Genomic DNA, 18673 nt, shown 5'->3' with positions numbered 1-18673 from the left:
GAGGGAGGAATCAGATATATGTGTCATGTCATGTACAGCCGGCATATATTGTCTAGTCCGTAGTCTACCGTTAAGACTACTATAATACTCCCCGAAATTCCATCCCACATAGTTAATTGGTTAGTCCACCTTCGCACCACTGTCATCGTCAGTTAGCAAATATACAACCACCAGGAATAAGGAAGGCAACGCACCTATAAATCCTCCTCACGAACGCAAAAGCCGTGAGGAACCCCACCGTCCCAACCAAAAGCCCATAAACCGCACACGCCAGCAAACTGTAACTAAAAAACAGCAACCCAGACACCAATCCCTCAATATGCAACTGAAACACGTAGTACCACACGCAGTAGCCAAACACCCAAGCCGCACTGCTGCCGCCCGTGAGGAAACTCGCCCACCACCAGTGGTAGTTCTCCGCGCACAGCTGGCTGTACGTTGCGATGATGGTGACCTCGCTAATGGTTACGAGGAGGACGGTCGATACGGCGCTGAGGAAGCCAAAGACGTAGTAGTAGCTGCTTTTGTCTTGCCAGAGGTGCGTGAAGACGAAGAGGAGCTCGATGAAGAGGACGGCGAAGGGGGGGAGTCCTGCGAGGAAGATCCCCCGTGTGCTGCAGGAGTACCATGGTTGGGGTGGGATTTGCCGCGCGATGGAGGTTGTCTTTGTGGGGTATTCCCATGCTGGAGTGCGCGTGAAGCCGTACCAGCTGCCTGCGTAGACTAGCGGGACTTGGATTAGGAGCCATAGTGCGACTAGGCCGATTAGTGTGCTGAAGGGGATTGCTGTGCTAGAGGCTTGGGCCCAAACGAATAGGTTGAGGAGGAATACGAGGCTGAATGTCAGTCCGGGGAAGAGGACGGCCGTCTGTTCGTGTCAGTACAAAGCTTATACAACATAAAAAGGAGGGCCGCACAATCAGCATGTTCTTCTTCCACTTCACCCCACCAAACGTCTTATACAGCCGCGCGGAAAAGTACCCCGAGAAGAGCCCCGCGAAGATGAACAGTCCCATCCCGACGCTGACGAACCCGCCGCGGAAACTCGGATTCAGCACGCCCAGACAACTGAGCACAAGCTGCCCCGACCCCATGAACAGCAGCTGCATTCCGGACCCCACCAGCGGCGCAAGCAGCCCGCTGTACTGCGGTGCACGGAACACGTCTCCATGGAGGAGCTTCCAGCCGCTGACGTCCTCGACGCCGCCGTCGTCGGACAGATCGCCATCGCGCTCCACGTCCGACTCCTGCTCCAGCAGCGAGCCGCCCTTTCGCTCGGCGCGTAGCTTCACCTTCGGCTCATCCATCGCCCCGTCTCCGCGGCCCCCGATGTCACCCTGGACCGTCCGGCTCCAGATCACATACACCGCGACTCCGAGAACGCCGGAGATGATCAGCGAATTGAGGATAGCGAACCAGTGCGTCGTGGAGGTGTCGTCCTGGTTGTTAAAATACAGATCCCAGCGACTCCACCAGTCCACCCCGTTCTCCTCCTTAAAGTAGACCGAGTAGCTGTAGGGGATCTTGATCTTCGCGCCGTCGTCGTATGCCTCATCATCGTCGTCGGGGATATACGACGACCCGGGATACAGCTCTCGCAGCCGCGCGACATTAGGCGCAATACGGAGCTCCAGCCCCTCGTGCGGGTCGTGCGGATTCCTCGGACAGCCGTTCGCCTCGTGGTCCTCGGCGCGGATGCTCTTCGGGTAGACTTCGAACCCAACGACGACTTTGCCTCCGCCCGGCATTGACCGCCAGCGGATCACCAGCGTGTAATGGTTGTTGATGAACGTACGCGATTTTCCATCGGCCGGCGACACCTCCTGCGACCCCAGCTTGAACCCCGTAGCGTAGTACTTGCGACTGCGGTCGACCGTGACGAAGCTCGTCGCCCCAGGCAGGTTGTCGGCGATCCACTCGGCCACGTAGCCCTCCCGGATGAGCTGGCGGCCCCATTTGACGTCCTGGCGCCCAACCTCCTGTGTGCACAGCGCCTGGCACTCAATATTCTTGCCCATATGGAGTTGAAAATCCGACGTCATGATGCGGTCTCCGCGCAGGATCTCGCCCAGGTTCAGCGAGACGCTCTGCCCGGAGCCAAAGGGGGAGCCGCCATGGGGGTTTCCGCTCGGGGGACACACGAAGGGGAGGTCGTAATACGCATATTGCAGTTGGGTGTGGTCGGAGAAGATCTTATTGACTAGGAGGGGGATCGGCTCGTCATCGTTGTACTGTTTGACCGAGTAGCCTGTCCATCCACCACCGTGTTAGCGCAACGTCAACTAGGGGAATACCCTTGGGCGGAAATCCTACCGGGTATGTAGAAGGCGCAGGAACAAGAAACAAACAAGAGCCATAGCGTCCAGTGACACGGATTCCAGACCCGCGATGGTCCCATCCTCGACGTATGTTGCAAGGGAGGGGAACGTAGACCAGCCGCGCTGCGAAGAGTCGGTCTGCTATCACACGGGCGTGTACGTGATGCGATGGAGGGTATGGACCATGCCAGGGAACGTCGTTTTCTCTCTTTTGAGCGACAGTGATCGGTCAGTTGAATTGGCGTACAATACGAATCCGACACTGCTGTCTATATCTTCGATGAATAGTAAGAGACCGGTCGGGGTTGGGGAAGGACGTCCGAGCGGTCCAGAACGCGGCGGAGAAGATAAATTCCGCGGGCGGACAACACCAATGGAGCGTTGAGGGTTGAGGCACCTCAGTATATAACGAGTGTGATGGCCAAATGCCTGACGAGCGAATGTGGATGTAAGAAACACGAGACAAGAGATGAGGATATGTAGGTATAGTCAAGGGAAGGGAGGGGAGGACGGAAATAGAAGCCCCGGCGAAGGTTCCATGCGAAGCCGTTGACCGATTGGGTTTAGTGTCCATTCCTGAGGAAGATCATGGTGATCGCAAACAGCGGACATTTATCAAAGATCATATACGGTGTATATAACGAGACCGGTCCTTGGATAAGGAGCACTGTCGTGGACTAGAATAGTATACGCACTCTAGAGGTCATTCTGTCATATCTACGGCCATCAATTTGCGGACCAACTGTGCAGAGAAATATTGATCGACTGAGTCATACGACATTGGCGAATAAAGACCATCCCATTATTTGACATCAAAGAGGGGAAGATGGAGAAGATAAATAACTGATAAAGAGATGAAATGGAAGAAGAAAAAAGAGGGAGAAAAGGAGAAGAGAAGAAAGCAATGCAAAGGGTAATAAGTAGTCATGAATGAAACACCAGCAAAGACACCCCGTTTTCCGAGCTAAGCGCGGCCTGTCAGAACGGAATTACGATGGATGGCTAAGCAGGTATTCCACCGCCCCCTGCACACTGCCACCAGCTCGACGGAGTGCCTCGATGTTCCTCTCAAATTCAAAGAATCCCATGTCATTCAACTGCCGCAGCTGCTCCGCATATCGCTCCTCCGGGGGCCGGTTGTCGGGGGGCGTGGCCCCGAAGCCGCCGCCACCACCCCCCAAGAGAGCGGCGAGCGGGTTCGCCCCCCCGGCGCCCCCCTCCCCTCCTGCGTTACCATTCATGGCCTGCATCATCTGCGCCATCAACGCCGGGTCTCGCAGGAAGGGGTTGGTCTGCGGGTTGAAGGGGTTGACGCCTCCCGCACCGCCTTGCCCGTTGCCAAACATGGCCGGGTTCAGCAGACCAGCTAGAGGATTCGTGCCCTGTGGGTTCGGGTTCTGCTCGGTGGGGTTGTCCCCGGTTGCCGGCTGGGCTGGATCTTGGGGGTTGCTCGGGGAGGCGGTGTTGTTGGCCGGATTACCACCGAAGAGGGCAGCAAACGGATTGCCTGCACCCATGCCCTGTGGCATAAAGGGGTTGAACGGGGGGAGGCCAGCGAGCGGCGAGGGGGTATTATTGTTGCCGGTCGCACCCTCCTGCCCAGCGCGGTTCTCCTCCGGCGTGGTGTTGGTGACCCCGGGGGCAGGGAATGCACTGGCACCACCACCGCCGCCCATACCGCCCATCATACCGCCACCCCCCATGGCCCGTTGCATCTGCATCACTTGACGGAGGGAGCTGGGGTCCGTCAGCATCCGACGGAAGTCTGGGCTCTGCATCATCTGTCGCACGCCCGGGCCCATATCGCGCAGCAAGGGGTTCTGTTGAATCATCATATCGATCATGTCCGGGTTCTGCAGGGCTTCGTTGATGGTGGATTGGAACTGAGGGTTTTCGAGCATGTTGAGCATGGTCTCCGAGTCAGGAGGCGGTCCCATCTACGGAAGAGAAATCAGCTTGTGAGTTCAAAGAAAGAAAAGTTTATTGAGAAACCTACCCCGCCATCAGGACCGAACATGCCCGCGCCCGGAAGCTGTGCAAATCCCGCATATCGTGCGCCGGTCAAACCGGCCAGCGGGTTGTTGCCCGTACCGGCGGCAAGGTTGGTGGGGACGCCACTCGCCGCAGGGTTGGCCGCGGGCCCCGCAGGCGTGGGGTTTGCCGTGCGCTGTGAAGCACTCTGGGTTGGATTGCTGGCGGCGCTTTTCACTAGGTGAATGGTATGTCCATCCTTGATCTTGTACGTGTTTAGGGTTTCATTATCCTTGAGGACGCGACCCGAATAAATCAGACGTTGTCGCTCCGCGGGAGTATCTGCATAGTCCGAGGCGGAGAGCAGCTCCTTCAAATCCGACACGGACGTGGAGAGAGGCAAGGTCAACGTATATTTGGCATCGTTGGACGCCTTGACATTGAAAGTGATAGGGGACTGATCCGCGGGGGCGGTATCGTCAGCCATGATGGCTAGATGAAGGAGGTGGTGGGGGGAGGGAGAAAGGGAGTTCTAGGCCGGCAACACTCTCGGTGGGTGTAGGAGTGATATCACGTCACACGTGTGGAGGGAGGGGAGAAAGAGAAAGATCAGGCGCGAAAGGGGGAGAGAAGTGGGGATACAACCACGAAATGTACAGTAGATGGATCAAAGCAGTCCAGCGATATAAATCAGAGTGAGAATTTAAGTGATGGGAGGATGGAAGAGTCGAGGAAGATTGGAGTTGGGAGGAATGATGAGGCGGATTGTCGGAGGAAACGGACAGAACCCCATGGTGGCTTTGCCTCAGGCCAGCCGTGCCTCAGGCAGTGTGATTTGACACTCACGTGATATTGGACAAACAGCCCAAACAAGGAAGCTCCCACCTCTTCTTTCGCACCGGAATTTTCACCTTTTCTTCCAACCTCGTTCTTTTCTCCTCACATCCTCTCTCTCTCTTTCTTTCTTCCCCCCTCACTCTTCCCAACGGGGACCCTCCCTTCGAGAGTCCTCTTTCTCTCCCCTCCGACCTGCAGCAATGGGAGTAGTTTCATTTTAGTCATACTGTACTGCAATTGCACGTAAACATCATCGGGTCTTACTTTCTTTCCCCCCCTCACACCGACCAAGCCAACCTAGCTGTAGGCTGGTCAGGCCTCCTCATTCATCATGGCGACTACTTCGACGATGTTCATGTACTCCCTGACGATCCAGCCACCCACTGCGATCAATCAGGCGATTCTGGGTCAGTTCGCGGGTACCAAGGAGCAGCAGATCGTCACCGCGTCGGGCTCCAAGCTCACCATCCACCGCCCGGATCCCACACAGGGCAAGGTGACCCCGATCTTCTCCCAAGATGCTTTCGGGATCATCCGTAGCTTAGCCGCTTTTCGCTTGGCTGGCAGTAATAAAGGTATGTACCGTGTTTCCCTTCCCTTCCCCCATTGTGGGGAAAAACTCTGTCCTTTTTCCAAGATCATTTTAGTGATTCTTCAAGCTTCCCGGGCAGCACGATCCTCATCTGCCGACTCGGACCTGCCCCAGTCAGCGATGTGGATGCAGGGTGCCGGTCTGTGAACACTGTGCTGAAAATGATTGCCTTTAGATTATATCATCATCGGCTCTGACTCGGGACGGATCACCGTCATTGAATACGTTCCCTCCCAGAATCGTTTCAACCGCATCCATTTGGAGACATTTGGAAAGTCGGGGGTACGCCGGGTCGTTCCGGGGCAGTATCTGGCGGTGGACCCTAAGGGCCGGGCGTGCTTGATCGCCTCGGTGGAGAAGAACAAACTCGTCTATGTCCTCAATCGGAACTCGCAGGCCGAGCTGACGATTTCTTCTCCGCTGGAGGCCCATAAGCCCCAGACCCTGGTCTTCACCGTGATCTCGCTGGACGTGGGGTATGAGAACCCCATCTTCGCAGCCCTCGAGGTGGACTACTCCGAATGCGACCAGGACCCTACGGGCCAGGCGTATGAAGAGGCGGAGAAGCTGTTGGTCTACTACGAGCTCGACCTGGGTTTGAACCACGTCGTTCGCAAGTGGGCCGACCCGGTGGACCGCACGGCCACTTTGCTCTTCCAGGTCCCCGGGGGCGCGGACGGCCCCAGTGGTGTTTTGGTGTGTGCCGAGGACAACATCACGTACCGCCACTCCAACCAGGACGCGTTCCGAGTGCCCATCCCTCGGCGCCGTGGTGCGACGGAGAACCCCGAGCGAAAGCGCTGTATCATCGCGGGCGTGATGCACAAGATGAGAGGCGCTTTCTTTTTCCTGCTCCAGACCGAGGACGGTGACCTCTTCAAGGTCACCATTGAGATGGTCGAAGACAGCAAACGGCAGCTGACGGGCGAGGTCAGCCGACTGAAGATCAAATATTTCGATACGGTGCCCGTGGCGTCGAATCTGTTGATCCTCAAGAGCGGGTTCCTCTACGTGGCCAGCGAGGCCGGCAACCACCATTTCTACCAGTTCGAGAAGCTGGGCGACGATGACGAGGAGACGGAGTATTCGAGTGACAACTTCTCTGCCGATCCGTCAGTCCCCTACGAACCGGTCTACTTCCATGCGCGAGGGGCCGAGAACCTCAACTTGGTGGACACGATCAACTCCTTGAACCCGTTGATTGACAGCAAGGTTGCCAACCTGACCGAGGACGACGCGCCGCAAATCTACACGGTCTCCGGAACTGGGGCTCGCAGCAGCTTTAGGACCCTGAAACATGGCTTGGAAGTCTCCGAGATCGTCGAGTCGGAACTTCCCAGTGTGCCTTCTGCTGTGTGGACGACCAAGTTGACCCGCGAAGATGAGTACGATGCCTATATCATCCTTTCGTTCGCCAACGGGACCTTGGTCTTGAGCATTGGCGAGACTGTCGAGGAAGTGACCGATACCGGGTTCCTCTCGTCCGCGCCCACGCTCGCTGTCCAGCAGCTGGGCGAGGATTCGCTGATCCAGATTCACCCCCGTGGCATCCGGCATATCCTCGTCGATCGCCGTGTCAACGAGTGGCCGGCTCCGCAACACCGTTCGATCGTGGCGGCGGCGACCAACGAACGCCAGGTGGCAGTGGCGTTAAGCTCGGGCGAGATCGTCTATTTCGAGATGGATGCCGACGGATCGCTGGCCGAGTACGACGAGCGGCGACAGATGTCGGGCACCGTGACGTGCCTCAGTCTGGGTGAGGTGCCCGAGGGTCGTATGCGCAGCGCCTTCCTTGCCGTCGGCTGCGACGATTCGACGGTCCGTGTTCTAAGTCTGGACCCAGACTCGACCCTGGAGAATAAGTCGGTCCAAGCTCTGACTGCTGCGCCGTCTGCGCTGAACATCATGTCGATGTCTGACTCCAGCTCCGGAGGATCCACACTCTACTTGCACATTGGCCTTCATTCGGGTGTTTACCTGCGAACGGTCTTGGACGAGGTCACTGGTGAGCTTTCGGATACCCGCACGCGGTTTCTGGGGTCCAAGGCCGTCAACCTTTTCCAGGTGTCGGTCAAAGGGCAAACTGCCGTGCTGGCTTTGAGCTCCCGTCCGTGGTTGGGCTACTCGGACATCCAAACTAAGGGATTTACCCTTACACCCTTGGACTATGTGCCACTTGAATGGGGCTGGAACTTCTCCAGTGAACAATGCGTAGAAGGCATGGTTGGTATCCAAGGCCAAAATCTTCGGTATGTTGAATTCATTCCTTTTCCCTTTCTTCCTCCTCCCCTGGTCATATGATGAGAAATTGAATCCGAATATCTATGTGGATGAAAAACTTTTAAAGTTATACTCCAATTGTTCCTACTGAGACCATTTCCCCATCTCAATTGCTATATTGGCATGAACGCTTCGGCATGACGTTGTGCTAACTCACGTCACCAGCATCTTCTCCATCGAGAAATTGGACAACAATATGCTTCAGCAGTCCATCCCGCTTTCTCATACTCCCCGTCGTCTCGTCAAGCATCCGGAGCAGCCCTTGTTCTATGTCATCGAGTCTGACAACAACGTCCTTTCCGAAAGTACGAGGGCTCGGTTACTCGAGGATTCCAAGGCGCGGGGCGACGATGATACTGAGCTTCCGCCCGACGAGTTTGGATATCCTCGGGCGACTGGCCACTGGGCCTCTTGTATCCAAATAGTGGATCCGGTCGATGCCAAGGCGGTGATTGGGAGCATTGAGCTGGAAGACAACGAGGCCGCGGTCAGCGTTGCCACCGTCCCGTTCACCAGCCAGGATGATGAAACGTTCCTGGTGGTGGGAACGGCGAAAGACATGACGGTCAGCCCGCCTTCGTCCGGGGGAGGGTTTATCCACATCTACCGATTCCAAGAAGATGGGCGAGAACTGGAGTTTATTCACAAGACCAAGGTGGAACATCCTCCCCTTGCTCTTCTTCCATTCCAGGGCCGCTTGGTCGCTGGTCTTGGCCCAATCCTTCGGGTCTACGATCTGGGAATGAAGCAGCTCCTTCGAAAATGTCAAGCCCCGGTGGTCCCGAATACCATCGTCGGCCTGCAGACCCAAGGCAGCCGGATTGTCGTCAGCGATGTCCGCGAGAGTGTCACCTACGTTGTGTACAAATATCAAGAGAACGTGTTGATTCCGTTTGTGGATGACTCTGTTTCTCGCTGGGCGACCTCGACGGCCATGGTCGACTACGAGACGGTTGCTGGGGGCGACAAGTTCGGCAACATATGGCTTGTACGCTGCCCCAAGAAGATCTCAGAGGAGGCAGACGAGGAAGGGTCGGGTGCGCACCTCATCCACGAACGCGGCTACCTTCACGGTACGCCCAACCGCGTGGAATTGATGGCCCATGTTTACACGCAGGACATCCCAACCTCCCTGCACAAGACTCAACTTGTTGCGGGTGGACGAGATATCTTGGTGTGGACGGGCTTCCACGGCACAGTGGGCATGCTCGTCCCATTCGTCAGCCGCGAAGACGTCGACTTCTTCCAAAATCTGGAGATGAATCTAGCGGCCCAGAATCCCCCGATCGCGGGACGGGACCACCTCATCTACCGGAGCTACTATGCCCCAGTCAAGGGGGTGATTGACGGGGATCTGTGTGAAACGTATTTCTTATTGCCTAATGACATGAAGATGATGATCGCAGGGGATCTCGACCGTTCAGTCCGTGAGATTGAACGGAAGATTTCGGTAAGTCTACCATTACTCTAACAGAACCAAGTCAACCAGTCACTGACCACAGCCATAGGACATGCGAACGAGAGTGGCGTACTGATCTTGGACGGATTTCGGCGTCAAATGAGGCATTTGCTTTCACTCCTACCTATTTGTTTGCCTACTGTACGGGGTTGCTAGATACCCGATAATTGATTAGAGATTCCCATATGTACAGCTAAGATTCCGGGTCTCACGGAGTTTCCTGCTTTCTTCCTTCCCTTCCTTCCTGGTAAGTGGCTACCTACCTGCCTACCTCTCCACACAAGAGGTGTCAAATAGCCACAGTCCATGGTATATGCATAACATACCAGTTCTAAAAAACCGTCTCTTGCCTCGCTCGGCCATTCGTTTCCTCCCTCGAACGGTCTTGAGCTGGATGCATCAGCACACTGCTCTCAGCACGTTGCTTTTGTACGAGACAAGAAGAAGGGAAATCATTTTCCCCTTTCGACGATCTTTGAGTACGGTCTTGTCTGAATTTTACCACGGACATGAACCGTAATTTATAGTCGAGACAATCAATATATACTTGTAGAGCTTTAGCTAGTGCGTCACGCCCGCGACGGGCTTGAATTATCAATTGAAGAGCCTATGACTGCCTGTCTTATGTCTGAAAAAAACTAGTCTATCTACTTTTCAATGTTCAAGCTCCGTAAGATCTTATCCCTGCTGGGCAATCCAAGCTAAAGTACTCTATCAAGTTTGTTAGATATGTAGTGAGAATCTTATTTTTGGTTGAGAGGCATGCAATCGGCCAACGTCAGCTGACTTGCATGATTTTTTCCACCTAAAACTGTTTCGACTCTTTATGTTTTCTGTAAATTGATTATAGTACTCAATAAAGGTTGTTTAACAGCTTGGATTATATATCTGGGAGCTCCAACTGCCAAGAGAGAAACAGCCGAGGCTGTTACGGAGTATCTGGATTCTTTGATGAAATACAGGACAGATTGATTTGCAGAGGATTGTTGTGTTTGTGATTTTTGCGTTGGCTTGGAAATCTAGTTTCCTCGATTGATACTGACTGTTGCTGAGCACTGAACAGAGAAGAAAGCCTCGTATTGATAGATCGTGAGGCAGATTTGCAAATGATAATTGTCATTATTCTCTCTAACCAACATTGCCTCGCGATGATCTTTTCTCAGCCGCTGCACCAAGTTTCTGAATTTGTGTTTGGTTGGGCTTTGGCGTGGCTGATATCCCACGTCCTATACATAGTTATGTATGGAGAACAGCTCAGGGGCAACGTCAGTCAAGGGCTGATAACTAACTGATTGACCGACGCGTTTCGGAATTTGAGAGCAAGAGTGGACACAAAGTTGACAAGGCTGTCCTTGGCCATGGACCGGAGCTGGGATATGGATATACCATATTCTATTCTTGGTAAGTCCTCAGTATACAGCCCTGAACATCGGGGGAGTATTTCCCCCTAAACTATGTTGCCCAGAACGCTGCCAATGCTAAGTTTCGCAGGTGATATTCAGTATAAAGCTGACAGACCCAATCACAGTACTGCGGCTCTGAGGGCTGTGGGGTACAAGCTTTGAGTGGGTCATCAGATCTTCCCCTGGTCCATATTTCCCAAAGCACTGCCATTGCTAAATCTCGCGGTCAATATTTAGCATGAAGGTGACAGACCCAATCAGAAAACTGCGGCTTTGGGGGCCGTGGCATGGAAGTATCGACTAATGAGTGGATGGAAAGATCGTCCCCTACTCCATGTTGGCCAGAATACTTCCCAGAGCACTGCCATGAGCCGTTTTTTGTCGATATTCAGAATGAGGGTGACAAGGGAACACGCAATTTTAGTTGAAGTCAGTCTCCCAAAGATAAAAGGCGAGCATATTTCCAAGTATAAAGAATCAACATCAGAAGAGACAAGAAAGCCTCCCTACATACTTCTTGCCATTCCAATCATTCCTTACAAACATTCACACAACAACTTTTTATCTTTGGATTTAGTCAAAATCCCCAACCATGCACTTCTCCAAGCAGATCAGTCTTATCAGCCTTGCTATTGCATTTGCAGCAGCATCTCCCGCAGCCCAGCCGAACCCCAGAGCGTTGGGAGCTCGTTCCAGCAGCAAAGACAGATTCATCGACCCGACAGACCCGGAATTGAGCCTTGACGAGCAGTGTATTTATAGAGAATATCCTTCGGAGAAGTGGTGGAATATTGTCATCAACGATGCCAAAGATTTCACCGATGGCCAGTGCGGTACTGGGTTCCTCGACAATTTCCATGACCGCGGCTGCTCAGAGTCAGGCTGGGAGTGCAAGTATTCCAGTGATGGCAAGACGATGAACGCAGGCTTCTCAACAGATACGTCCTGTGGCAATGATGATATTAGCAGCGCCATAAACGCGGCATTTGGTGGAAAGCAAGTGGAGTGTGCGAACTATGTTGATGATATCAAATGTGGTGATGACGGGAAGTGCGACGTTAACAAGGACTGAGAGGATATTTGAGGTTGAGAATGAGGCTGTCTCGCTGCAAGGAGATCACAGCGTGAAGGACTACCGTGTAGGGAGAAATATATGTACTGTCGGATTTTGTGGATGCTCAGAAGGTTGTGGATCTTAATGTGTGAAATACCAGCTGACTTGCAGTGTGTGTTCTTCCACATACTCTTCGTGTTTTTGTTCTTTCCTTTTGCGATCTTTTCATAGCTCCAAGTAGCTTATGCTAGGAACGTGTATAAACTTTATATAAAGAACAAACATAAGAAAATACGGGGTAATCCAATTGTGTATACCGGCCTAGGATGGCTAATCTGGGGTCTCCGGCGGGTCCTGGCCCCCAACCCCCCGACCCTTATCCACTCCGGGTTGGGCGGTCCGGGGCCGGGTTCCGGGGACCATCCTGCCACTCTACATGATAATTACTGGCAAATACCGCCTGGTGAGCTCGCGAGGTCCGCCTGGCCACCCCTATATTCTGCGCCCTCTGCCATATCAAACCGTCTCAAATCAGCGTTTCTAGCAGGAACCGGAAACCTGTCATGCGCGTCGTCTCACGCCTGTCATTGCATCGAAATGGCGCTGATGAACTTCACACTGCTCAATCAAACCTATTCACTGTTAAGGATCAAATCAAGATTGGAATGCCCGGGCCGGTCCGTCCGTTTGGCGGGTCGTTGATCCTGAGCGAAAGTGACTTCAGGAGATGGTGGCCTTTTTCTAGAAGGATAGCACGGACTCCCACTCCCACTCCCACGCACTTCAACCGCGGAATCAACTTCTGGCGTTCTCACCCGCGACAGGAGCAACTTGGCATACGCGGCAGCTGTTGCTGCTGCGTATCTTTGCCATTGCTTGTTCTTGTGTGAGTCTGCATAGTCACAGATTCCGCGGATCACCAGGCATGGGAAGTTGTTCATGATCCCTGCTCCTTCCATCTCGAAGCAGAGTACGTTGTGTTCTTTACTGAGCTGGTCTCGTGTTTCGGCAGATCTCATTACCTGGTTGCCGGATGCGATCAGCCCGTAGTGGATCTCGGGATGCGTGGACAGTCGAGGAGGCCTCTGGATTTCGTATGCTGGATTGCACTGATCACAGTTGTTGTGGCTGCTCGCGTGGGAGTAGTGGGACATGAATAGGCGGTCGTGTGTGGCTCCAGGATACGTGTATTGACCTTTGAGCTGGACGATTTGATCGAGGTCTGCGGCTAGCGGAGTGGGAGACTGTGTTGGGTCGGACTCGAGCTCACTGATTGCACACATCAGATTCCCTGGAGGAGGACATAGGTACCCGTTGAGTTGTGACGCTCCACACTCTAGGGTCTTAAGCATGTCGTATGGTAGAACACCCGAATACCTTCCACTGGGTGTGCTAACCACGACATCACCTAGACGGATGTCATTTTCCCGGGAGGGCACGCCAGCCCCGATGCCTACCAAAAGGCAGAAGTGCAGCGCGGGGAAACTCCGTCGCATGTTCGATGTGACGTTCGCAGCTGGGTTCGTGCCATATGTACCGCGTGGTAAGCAGACCGCAACGATGTTATGTCCTGCCATGCAACCCAATGCGTAGTAATTCGGGTCCGCATCGGCGATGGGGAGCTTCTCGTATGTACTGTCGAACAGCGAGCGTACAGCCATCAGCTCAGTGGAAAGAGCACACACAATAGCCACTTGAAAGTCTCTCGCTGATAGCGGCTTGCTTTTGGAGAGGACTAGGATTTCAGATGCATGTCGGCTATTTTCGGTTTCTTGCATTTCCTCGTAGTCGTCATATCCTTCAACTGATTGACTGGGGTCCAATTGCCCCATGTTTTCACTTCGCCCCGGGATTGATAAACTGACACTCCTTCCAATTCCGCTATCGTCTGAAGAGGATTCGTTCAATTCCCTTCTCAGAAGTGACTTTTTGTCCTTACTCGGGGCCCTCGATGGGTGTCCCACGTCTCCCCAGAACCATTGGTTGTTGCTGTTGTGACCGAATACGACGGCACCGTTTCCTTTCAGACACATATGGCTTTTTGAAGAAAATTCGTGGTACATGGTTGACGGAAGGAGCACTTGGGTAATGTCCAAGTGTTCATCTTCATCGCTCTGGCATAGACATTGGCTTAATGCCTCATCGGCGCAGCAGAGTATCTCATGGGTGAGCCTTGTCGGCGTTGAATACGGATTCCCGTAAGCTTCCATTATGGTCTTCAGATCAGCGACGCTGGCAACGAGATACGACATTCCATGTGGAAGCGTCGCCCAGAGCGGACAGTAGGTGTGCATGGGACGGATAACCTCGCCAAAACCTCTGCCAAATAAGGTTACTGCATGGATAGCACGAGTCAGATCTACCCAAGACCGGCCTTCATGGCTCAGAATAGTTTGTCGCGGATAGACAGGGTCGCGCTCCATCATGATATCGGTAAAGTCCCAGCCATCTAGAAAAGACCTCGGTTGTTGACAGACCTTTCCACAATCACCGACAGCTTTCGTTTGGTAATCAATCATTCTTTCCAAAACATCATAAAAATCCTCAACGCGGTCCTTGAAGTATATATGCTCGTCATCCTCAGGATAAACCTTCACCTTGAAATTGGTTGGATTCAAAAGAACCTCTAGAGCAGAGTTTGGCTGATATGCCCGCGAGGCTTCTTGGAACTCGTAATCATTGAACAGACACAGCGAGCTAAATCTGCTATCGTGCTGGTCCTGGGCGATGGATGCGCGAACAAGATGCAGCAGGGCGCTAGCCCCGTTGACGAGCCATCCTCGCTTCTCTCCTACATCCCAAAATGTCACGTACCGTTGCGAAATCCATTTGATCTTCTTTATGTAGGGGTTTCTGCGCAACCGGATATCTTTACGGCCCATGTTAAAGACAGGGCCGCCGATAACTTTGTGTCCAGCGGATAATGACGCGCTGTTCAGGATGCTGCTGGGTTCTGAGGGACGTGGGAGACCTGAGTTTTTGATGTCGTAGCTTGCATCGGATTCTCCTAGACAAACAAATCAGTCTCTGATTTCGAGCCAATGGCCAGAGAGGGTGATTATACCTGCGTAGAAAAGCATTTCAGGACACCATCCCACGATATGTCGTGATGCTTCTAGTTGCTGGAACGTAATGTCAAGCTTTGCGAACCGTTCGGTTTCGAGATATGAAATGCGGCTCTCGTCCTTATCATACACAAGGTGCCAAGTGACTGTATCGAGACTGCGTTTCGTAGGGATCAGCATAGTCGAGAAGCCCTTCAGGACCGTCTTCTCTTCAAAATGGTTAACCCTATGCGCTCCTGCCAGCGTGGCCATCATGGTAAGTGGGATCTCGAGTCCTTCAGAGTGTTGCTCTGGCCTCCGTCGTATTGGAAAGCCTTCTACAACAAGTGGCATTGCAAAAAGATTGAGCCAGCATTCCCCGTTCACAGATTCAGTACCGACTACTCCCTCGCGTACCTCGACATCAATCTCACAAGTATATGCTACCCTGGGCGTACCTTCGTACGTCACATGTCCGAGTTGCATGCCGCCAACAAATGGCCTGCTGTAGGCTATTTTGCCCTGAGACCGGGAGGAGCGCAAGGCAGATGCCAGCCATGCTAGCTGTTCCCCGATCTCCGCAATGACAGGAGCGATGCCTCGAGCATCTACCCATATATCGAAAGATGTACTTTGGCTTCTTGAGGGATGGCGCGAAAAGCAAAGCCGGGTGTCACCAGGCAGGACAGCTACATTAGATAATAAGCATCGAAATAGTTGCAGTTGGGCCGTCGAACTTACTAGATCCTCGGGTCTCTCCTGATACCAGGACCTTCAATAGTTTTAAAACATCCTTCCCTGTTGATGGCCAGGTTTGTCGCATGTAATCGCCGCAAGTCAATGCTTGTACAGACTCGGTGGACCCTGTTAGGGTGATGACTTTTTCAATCGCCTCCTCGAGGCTTTCCATGTACTCCTGTTCAATAAGGAAACCTCTAGGATCCCAAGAAATCCTGAAACTGACATCGAATATCTCTGCCGGCTTTTGTCGACTGATTCGAGGTGATGTTGGTAGAGAACTTAGGATTGACCTCCGAATTTTACCGATGATGTCAGGTTCTGCGGGTGCGAACATACACTGGCGCCGGATGTTATCCAGGAGACAGGTATATGTAGGGCTGTTGTGAATGATATTGCGATAGATCGCAAGCCCAGGCAAATTATCCTCCTCTTCTTGGATGATCGGTACTATATCATCGTTATCTTGTTCAGTTTCGTCTTGTAGGTCAGGGGAGAGCAGATGCTCGAAGGGCTCGTCTTTTTGCTGCCAAAAATGCATTTTATCGTCCAGTGTCATGTTATCTTGTACTTGTCGCTCTCTGCTATCTGGGTCCATTTCGGAGATTCGATCCTCGATAATGGCAGCTATTTTTCTGATAGCAAATGTTATGAGCGAATCATCATGTTAAACAAGCCAATGCCTTGAGTCAACTTACATTCGATGCCTGTGGATAAACACCATCATGTCCCTTTGCACTCGATCAGACGATGGGTGACCTAGGGTTAAAGCAAATGCCCTTAGAAGCTCAGGAAGAGCCTCGAAGACAGGCCGAAGCACATCGCCATTTTCTTTGTACGGTTCGACGACATGGACGAGGTCATTGGCGAGCTCGTCAATATAGCCCTTTGTCACATTCGAGGCGCTGGAGGTATCGGAGTAGATGCTTTCAACGTCGTCCCTCTCGTCCATATTGCACAGGATTGCCGTACCATCTGATAGAGCGAGAGCTGGTGCATCTATCAGACTGGTGGAGCATTTTTCGTGCGAGAAGCATCTTGATTCTGAGTTGTGCTCTGGCTTGAACTCCGTTCGATTAGCGCTCGTTGAGGCATACCCAGAATCAGTGACCGTCTCATATGAGGTTGGATGCCGGAAGATCCCACTCTCGTTTAAGTCTGGCTCAGCTATGTGTGTCAAGTGGCTTCTGGGTGCGCTGGGTGATAGTCCCCATTGAGGACCATGTATGAGCATTGGTATAGGACAATAATCCGGTATTTCAAAACCTTGGATTGAGGGAAGATGTTCCAATACTTTAATTTTGGACCCCTCTGATAGGCAGTACACTTTCCGCCATGTTGTAGTTCCAGGCTCCTCGGATTGGATCTGTTTAAACCTCCAGAGTAAGATTGCGATTACACCGTTGTTGTCTGCGTCGCCTACAGAGCTAGTGCTTGTATACCGATGAGAATCAGGAGTAGCCCGGATTTCTTGCGCGGCCGACAGATTGTCAATTAAGACCTCACCGAGAGCATGCTGAGCCCCGGACAAATATAACTTCTGATTTCTTCCTGCGACTCCTGCAATGTACTTGGCCCACCATGTCGATTCAAACGGCAGCTTCACTTCCGTGGATAGTTGCTGTGGTAGGCTATTCTTGGTCTCGAATGTTTTATATCCATTTTGGTAGAAAATCGTGCGACATGTTAATCTTTCTCCAGAAACAGGAAAATTAAGGTCCAACTTTAGCTCAATATTTGAGCTTGATATGGAAGGAGAAAGAACATTCGTCAACGCCAGGTCAGACTCGATTAGGAGCACTTCAGGGGTCAAAGCTTTTTTCGAATCTTCCAGTGCTGATTTGAGAAACGGAAACAAAGGCTGCCACCTTTTAACGTTGCCCAAGGATGTGAGAGATGGTAATTGGTGGTTTTGGTAGTGTAGCGTCCGAGTGATGGTGTGAGTTCCATTGATGCGAGAGCGCCGATGAGGAGCCGTCACCATCATCTCAAAGTTGAGGCCCTTTACCATGTTAGAGCATAACCGTCCCAACCTGTTCACCGGGACCCAAGAGTTATCAACGTCTAAAGTAGATAAATTATGTGAATCAGTGATGTCTCTGTTTGGCCGGTCTGCTGGAGGCTTTAGCATAGGTGTGAACCCTGGAGATAACAATCAGTCAACACGTTGACTTCCACCAGTACTAGTACTAATCAATAGGACTAGCGACTAAAACGAAGAGCATCTTACAGTTAGGATCGCCCTTTGAAATCGAATTTAAATCTCGCAGATGGGGTGAGACCTGCTTCGCTGTCTTCTTTTTTTCAGTGGCGTTGAAAATGTACTCTTCAATAATCTCATTTCGCTCGTGTGATATCCCCGGACAGTCTGCCTCAAGTGCTAGTAGACGTCAGAGCTTGAGCCTGGCAATGAATGCGGCTTTCCCACCTCGGTGATGTGCGTCTTTAACCTCATCCGACCAGATTGACTCCTCATCTTTGCCGGTGTCCTGCTGCAGTTGTGCCCTGTACTTTAGATAATCGTCTGATAGACGATAGCCTCTATGTTTCTTTTGAGGAGGAATGTCATCATCTCCGTTAGGATAATCATGTGGAAGGGCACGCAAGGACGACCGATGTGAACTAGAGCCGAATTTCGGTGATGTAAAAACATCAATTAATCGCGGCAAACCCTCCCCTGGATTCTGAGCGACTGCGTCAGTCCCATCACTGCTGTCGGTAGATTCAATCCCGGCTGAAGAGGAGGCAGCCGCCCATTGTGAAGATGCGCAAGGGACCCATCCTGAAGGGTCTCTTCCATCGTTGCTGTTGGTACTGCTATTCTGGTTTGGAAAGGAGGCAGCCGCCCACGGTAGAGGGCAGACAGGTTTCCTTTCTGAGTTTGGAGGGCCTCCCCCATCATCGATGTCGGTACTGCTATCCTGGGCTGGGGGTGGAATGGCGCCAAATGATGTGAATCGTGAAGGGGAGACAGGTC

At 52.6% G+C, this 18673-nt stretch overlaps 5 protein-coding genes across 5 annotated transcripts; 2 read left to right on the top strand and 3 right to left on the bottom strand.

Moving 5' to 3' along the window:
• Positions 1–2785, bottom strand: BDW47DRAFT_100357 (transmembrane 9 family protein). Its single transcript, XM_024811412.1, has 4 exons — positions 2314–2785; positions 918–2248; positions 195–868; positions 1–139 (listed from the first exon to the last, which is right to left on the bottom strand). The coding sequence occupies exons 1-4, from the start codon at positions 2396–2398 to the stop codon at positions 121–123; spliced, it is 2109 nt and encodes a 702-aa protein (XP_024675026.1). The 5' UTR covers positions 2399–2785; the 3' UTR covers positions 1–120.
• A 245-nt stretch (positions 2786–3030) lies between these two features.
• BDW47DRAFT_74450 (ubiquitin domain-containing protein DSK2) lies at positions 3031–5034 on the bottom strand. The gene is made up of 2 exons (XM_024819738.1): positions 4315–5034; positions 3031–4255 (listed from the first exon to the last, which is right to left on the bottom strand). The coding sequence occupies exons 1-2, from the start codon at positions 4774–4776 to the stop codon at positions 3308–3310; spliced, it is 1410 nt and encodes a 469-aa protein (XP_024675025.1). The 5' UTR covers positions 4777–5034; the 3' UTR covers positions 3031–3307.
• A 187-nt stretch (positions 5035–5221) lies between these two features.
• Positions 5222–9663, top strand: BDW47DRAFT_100354 (DDB1/RSE1 family protein). Its single transcript, XM_024811411.1, has 4 exons — positions 5222–5701; positions 5894–7967; positions 8164–9448; positions 9507–9663. Exons 1-4 carry the CDS (start codon positions 5458–5460, stop codon positions 9531–9533), a joined length of 3630 nt encoding a protein of 1209 aa, XP_024675024.1. The 5' UTR covers positions 5222–5457; the 3' UTR covers positions 9534–9663.
• Positions 9664–11452: 1789 nt separating this feature from the next.
• Positions 11453–11932, top strand: BDW47DRAFT_123073 (uncharacterized protein; the record flags this gene model as incomplete). The annotated part of the gene is made up of 1 exon (XM_024815984.1): positions 11453–11932. One exon carries the CDS (start codon positions 11453–11455, stop codon positions 11930–11932), a length of 480 nt encoding a protein of 159 aa, XP_024675023.1.
• A 266-nt stretch (positions 11933–12198) lies between these two features.
• On the bottom strand, positions 12199–18054 carry BDW47DRAFT_74413 (uncharacterized protein). Its single transcript, XM_024819737.1, has 5 exons — positions 17927–18054; positions 16395–17838; positions 15700–16331; positions 14979–15647; positions 12199–14921 (listed from the first exon to the last, which is right to left on the bottom strand). The coding sequence occupies exons 2-5, from the start codon at positions 17825–17827 to the stop codon at positions 12547–12549; spliced, it is 5109 nt and encodes a 1702-aa protein (XP_024675022.1). The 5' UTR covers positions 17828–17838; positions 17927–18054; the 3' UTR covers positions 12199–12546.
• Positions 18055–18673: the final 619 nt, after the last annotated feature.

The sequence above is a fragment of the Aspergillus candidus genome, assembly GCF_002847045.1.
Source record: "Aspergillus candidus strain CBS 102.13 unplaced genomic scaffold BDW47scaffold_6, whole genome shotgun sequence".
NCBI classification, from domain to species: Eukaryota; Fungi; Ascomycota; class Eurotiomycetes; order Eurotiales; family Aspergillaceae; genus Aspergillus; species Aspergillus candidus.
This window is presented reverse-complemented; position numbering and strand designations above follow the sequence as displayed.

Coding starts and splice junctions, on each gene's coding strand:
- BDW47DRAFT_100357 (XM_024811412.1), bottom strand. CDS start 2,398: ATGGGACCATCGCGGGTCTGGAATCCGTGTCACTGGACGCTATGGCTC. Junction 2,249..2,313: donor CTGCGCCTTCTACATACCCG/GTAGGATTTCCG, acceptor GTGGATGGACAG/GCTACTCGGTCAAACAGTAC. Junction 869..917: donor GGAAGAAGAACATGCTGATT/GTGCGGCCCTCC, acceptor TGACACGAACAG/ACGGCCGTCCTCTTCCCCGG.
- BDW47DRAFT_74450 (XM_024819738.1), bottom strand. CDS start 4,776: ATGGCTGACGATACCGCCCCCGCGGATCAGTCCCCTATCACTTTCAAT. Junction 4,256..4,314: donor TGTTCGGTCCTGATGGCGGG/GTAGGTTTCTCA, acceptor TCTCTTCCGTAG/ATGGGACCGCCTCCTGACTC.
- BDW47DRAFT_100354 (XM_024811411.1), top strand. CDS start 5,458: ATGGCGACTACTTCGACGATGTTCATGTACTCCCTGACGATCCAGCCA. Junction 5,702..5,893: donor CTTGGCTGGCAGTAATAAAG/GTATGTACCGTG, acceptor GATTGCCTTTAG/ATTATATCATCATCGGCTCT. Junction 7,968..8,163: donor ATCCAAGGCCAAAATCTTCG/GTATGTTGAATT, acceptor TCACGTCACCAG/CATCTTCTCCATCGAGAAAT.
- BDW47DRAFT_74413 (XM_024819737.1), bottom strand. CDS start 17,827: ATGCTAAAGCCTCCAGCAGACCGGCCAAACAGAGACATCACTGATTCA. Junction 16,332..16,394: donor TTTATCCACAGGCATCGAAT/GTAAGTTGACTC, acceptor ATTTGCTATCAG/AAAAATAGCTGCCATTATCG. Junction 15,648..15,699: donor AGGAGAGACCCGAGGATCTA/GTAAGTTCGACG, acceptor TATCTAATGTAG/CTGTCCTGCCTGGTGACACC.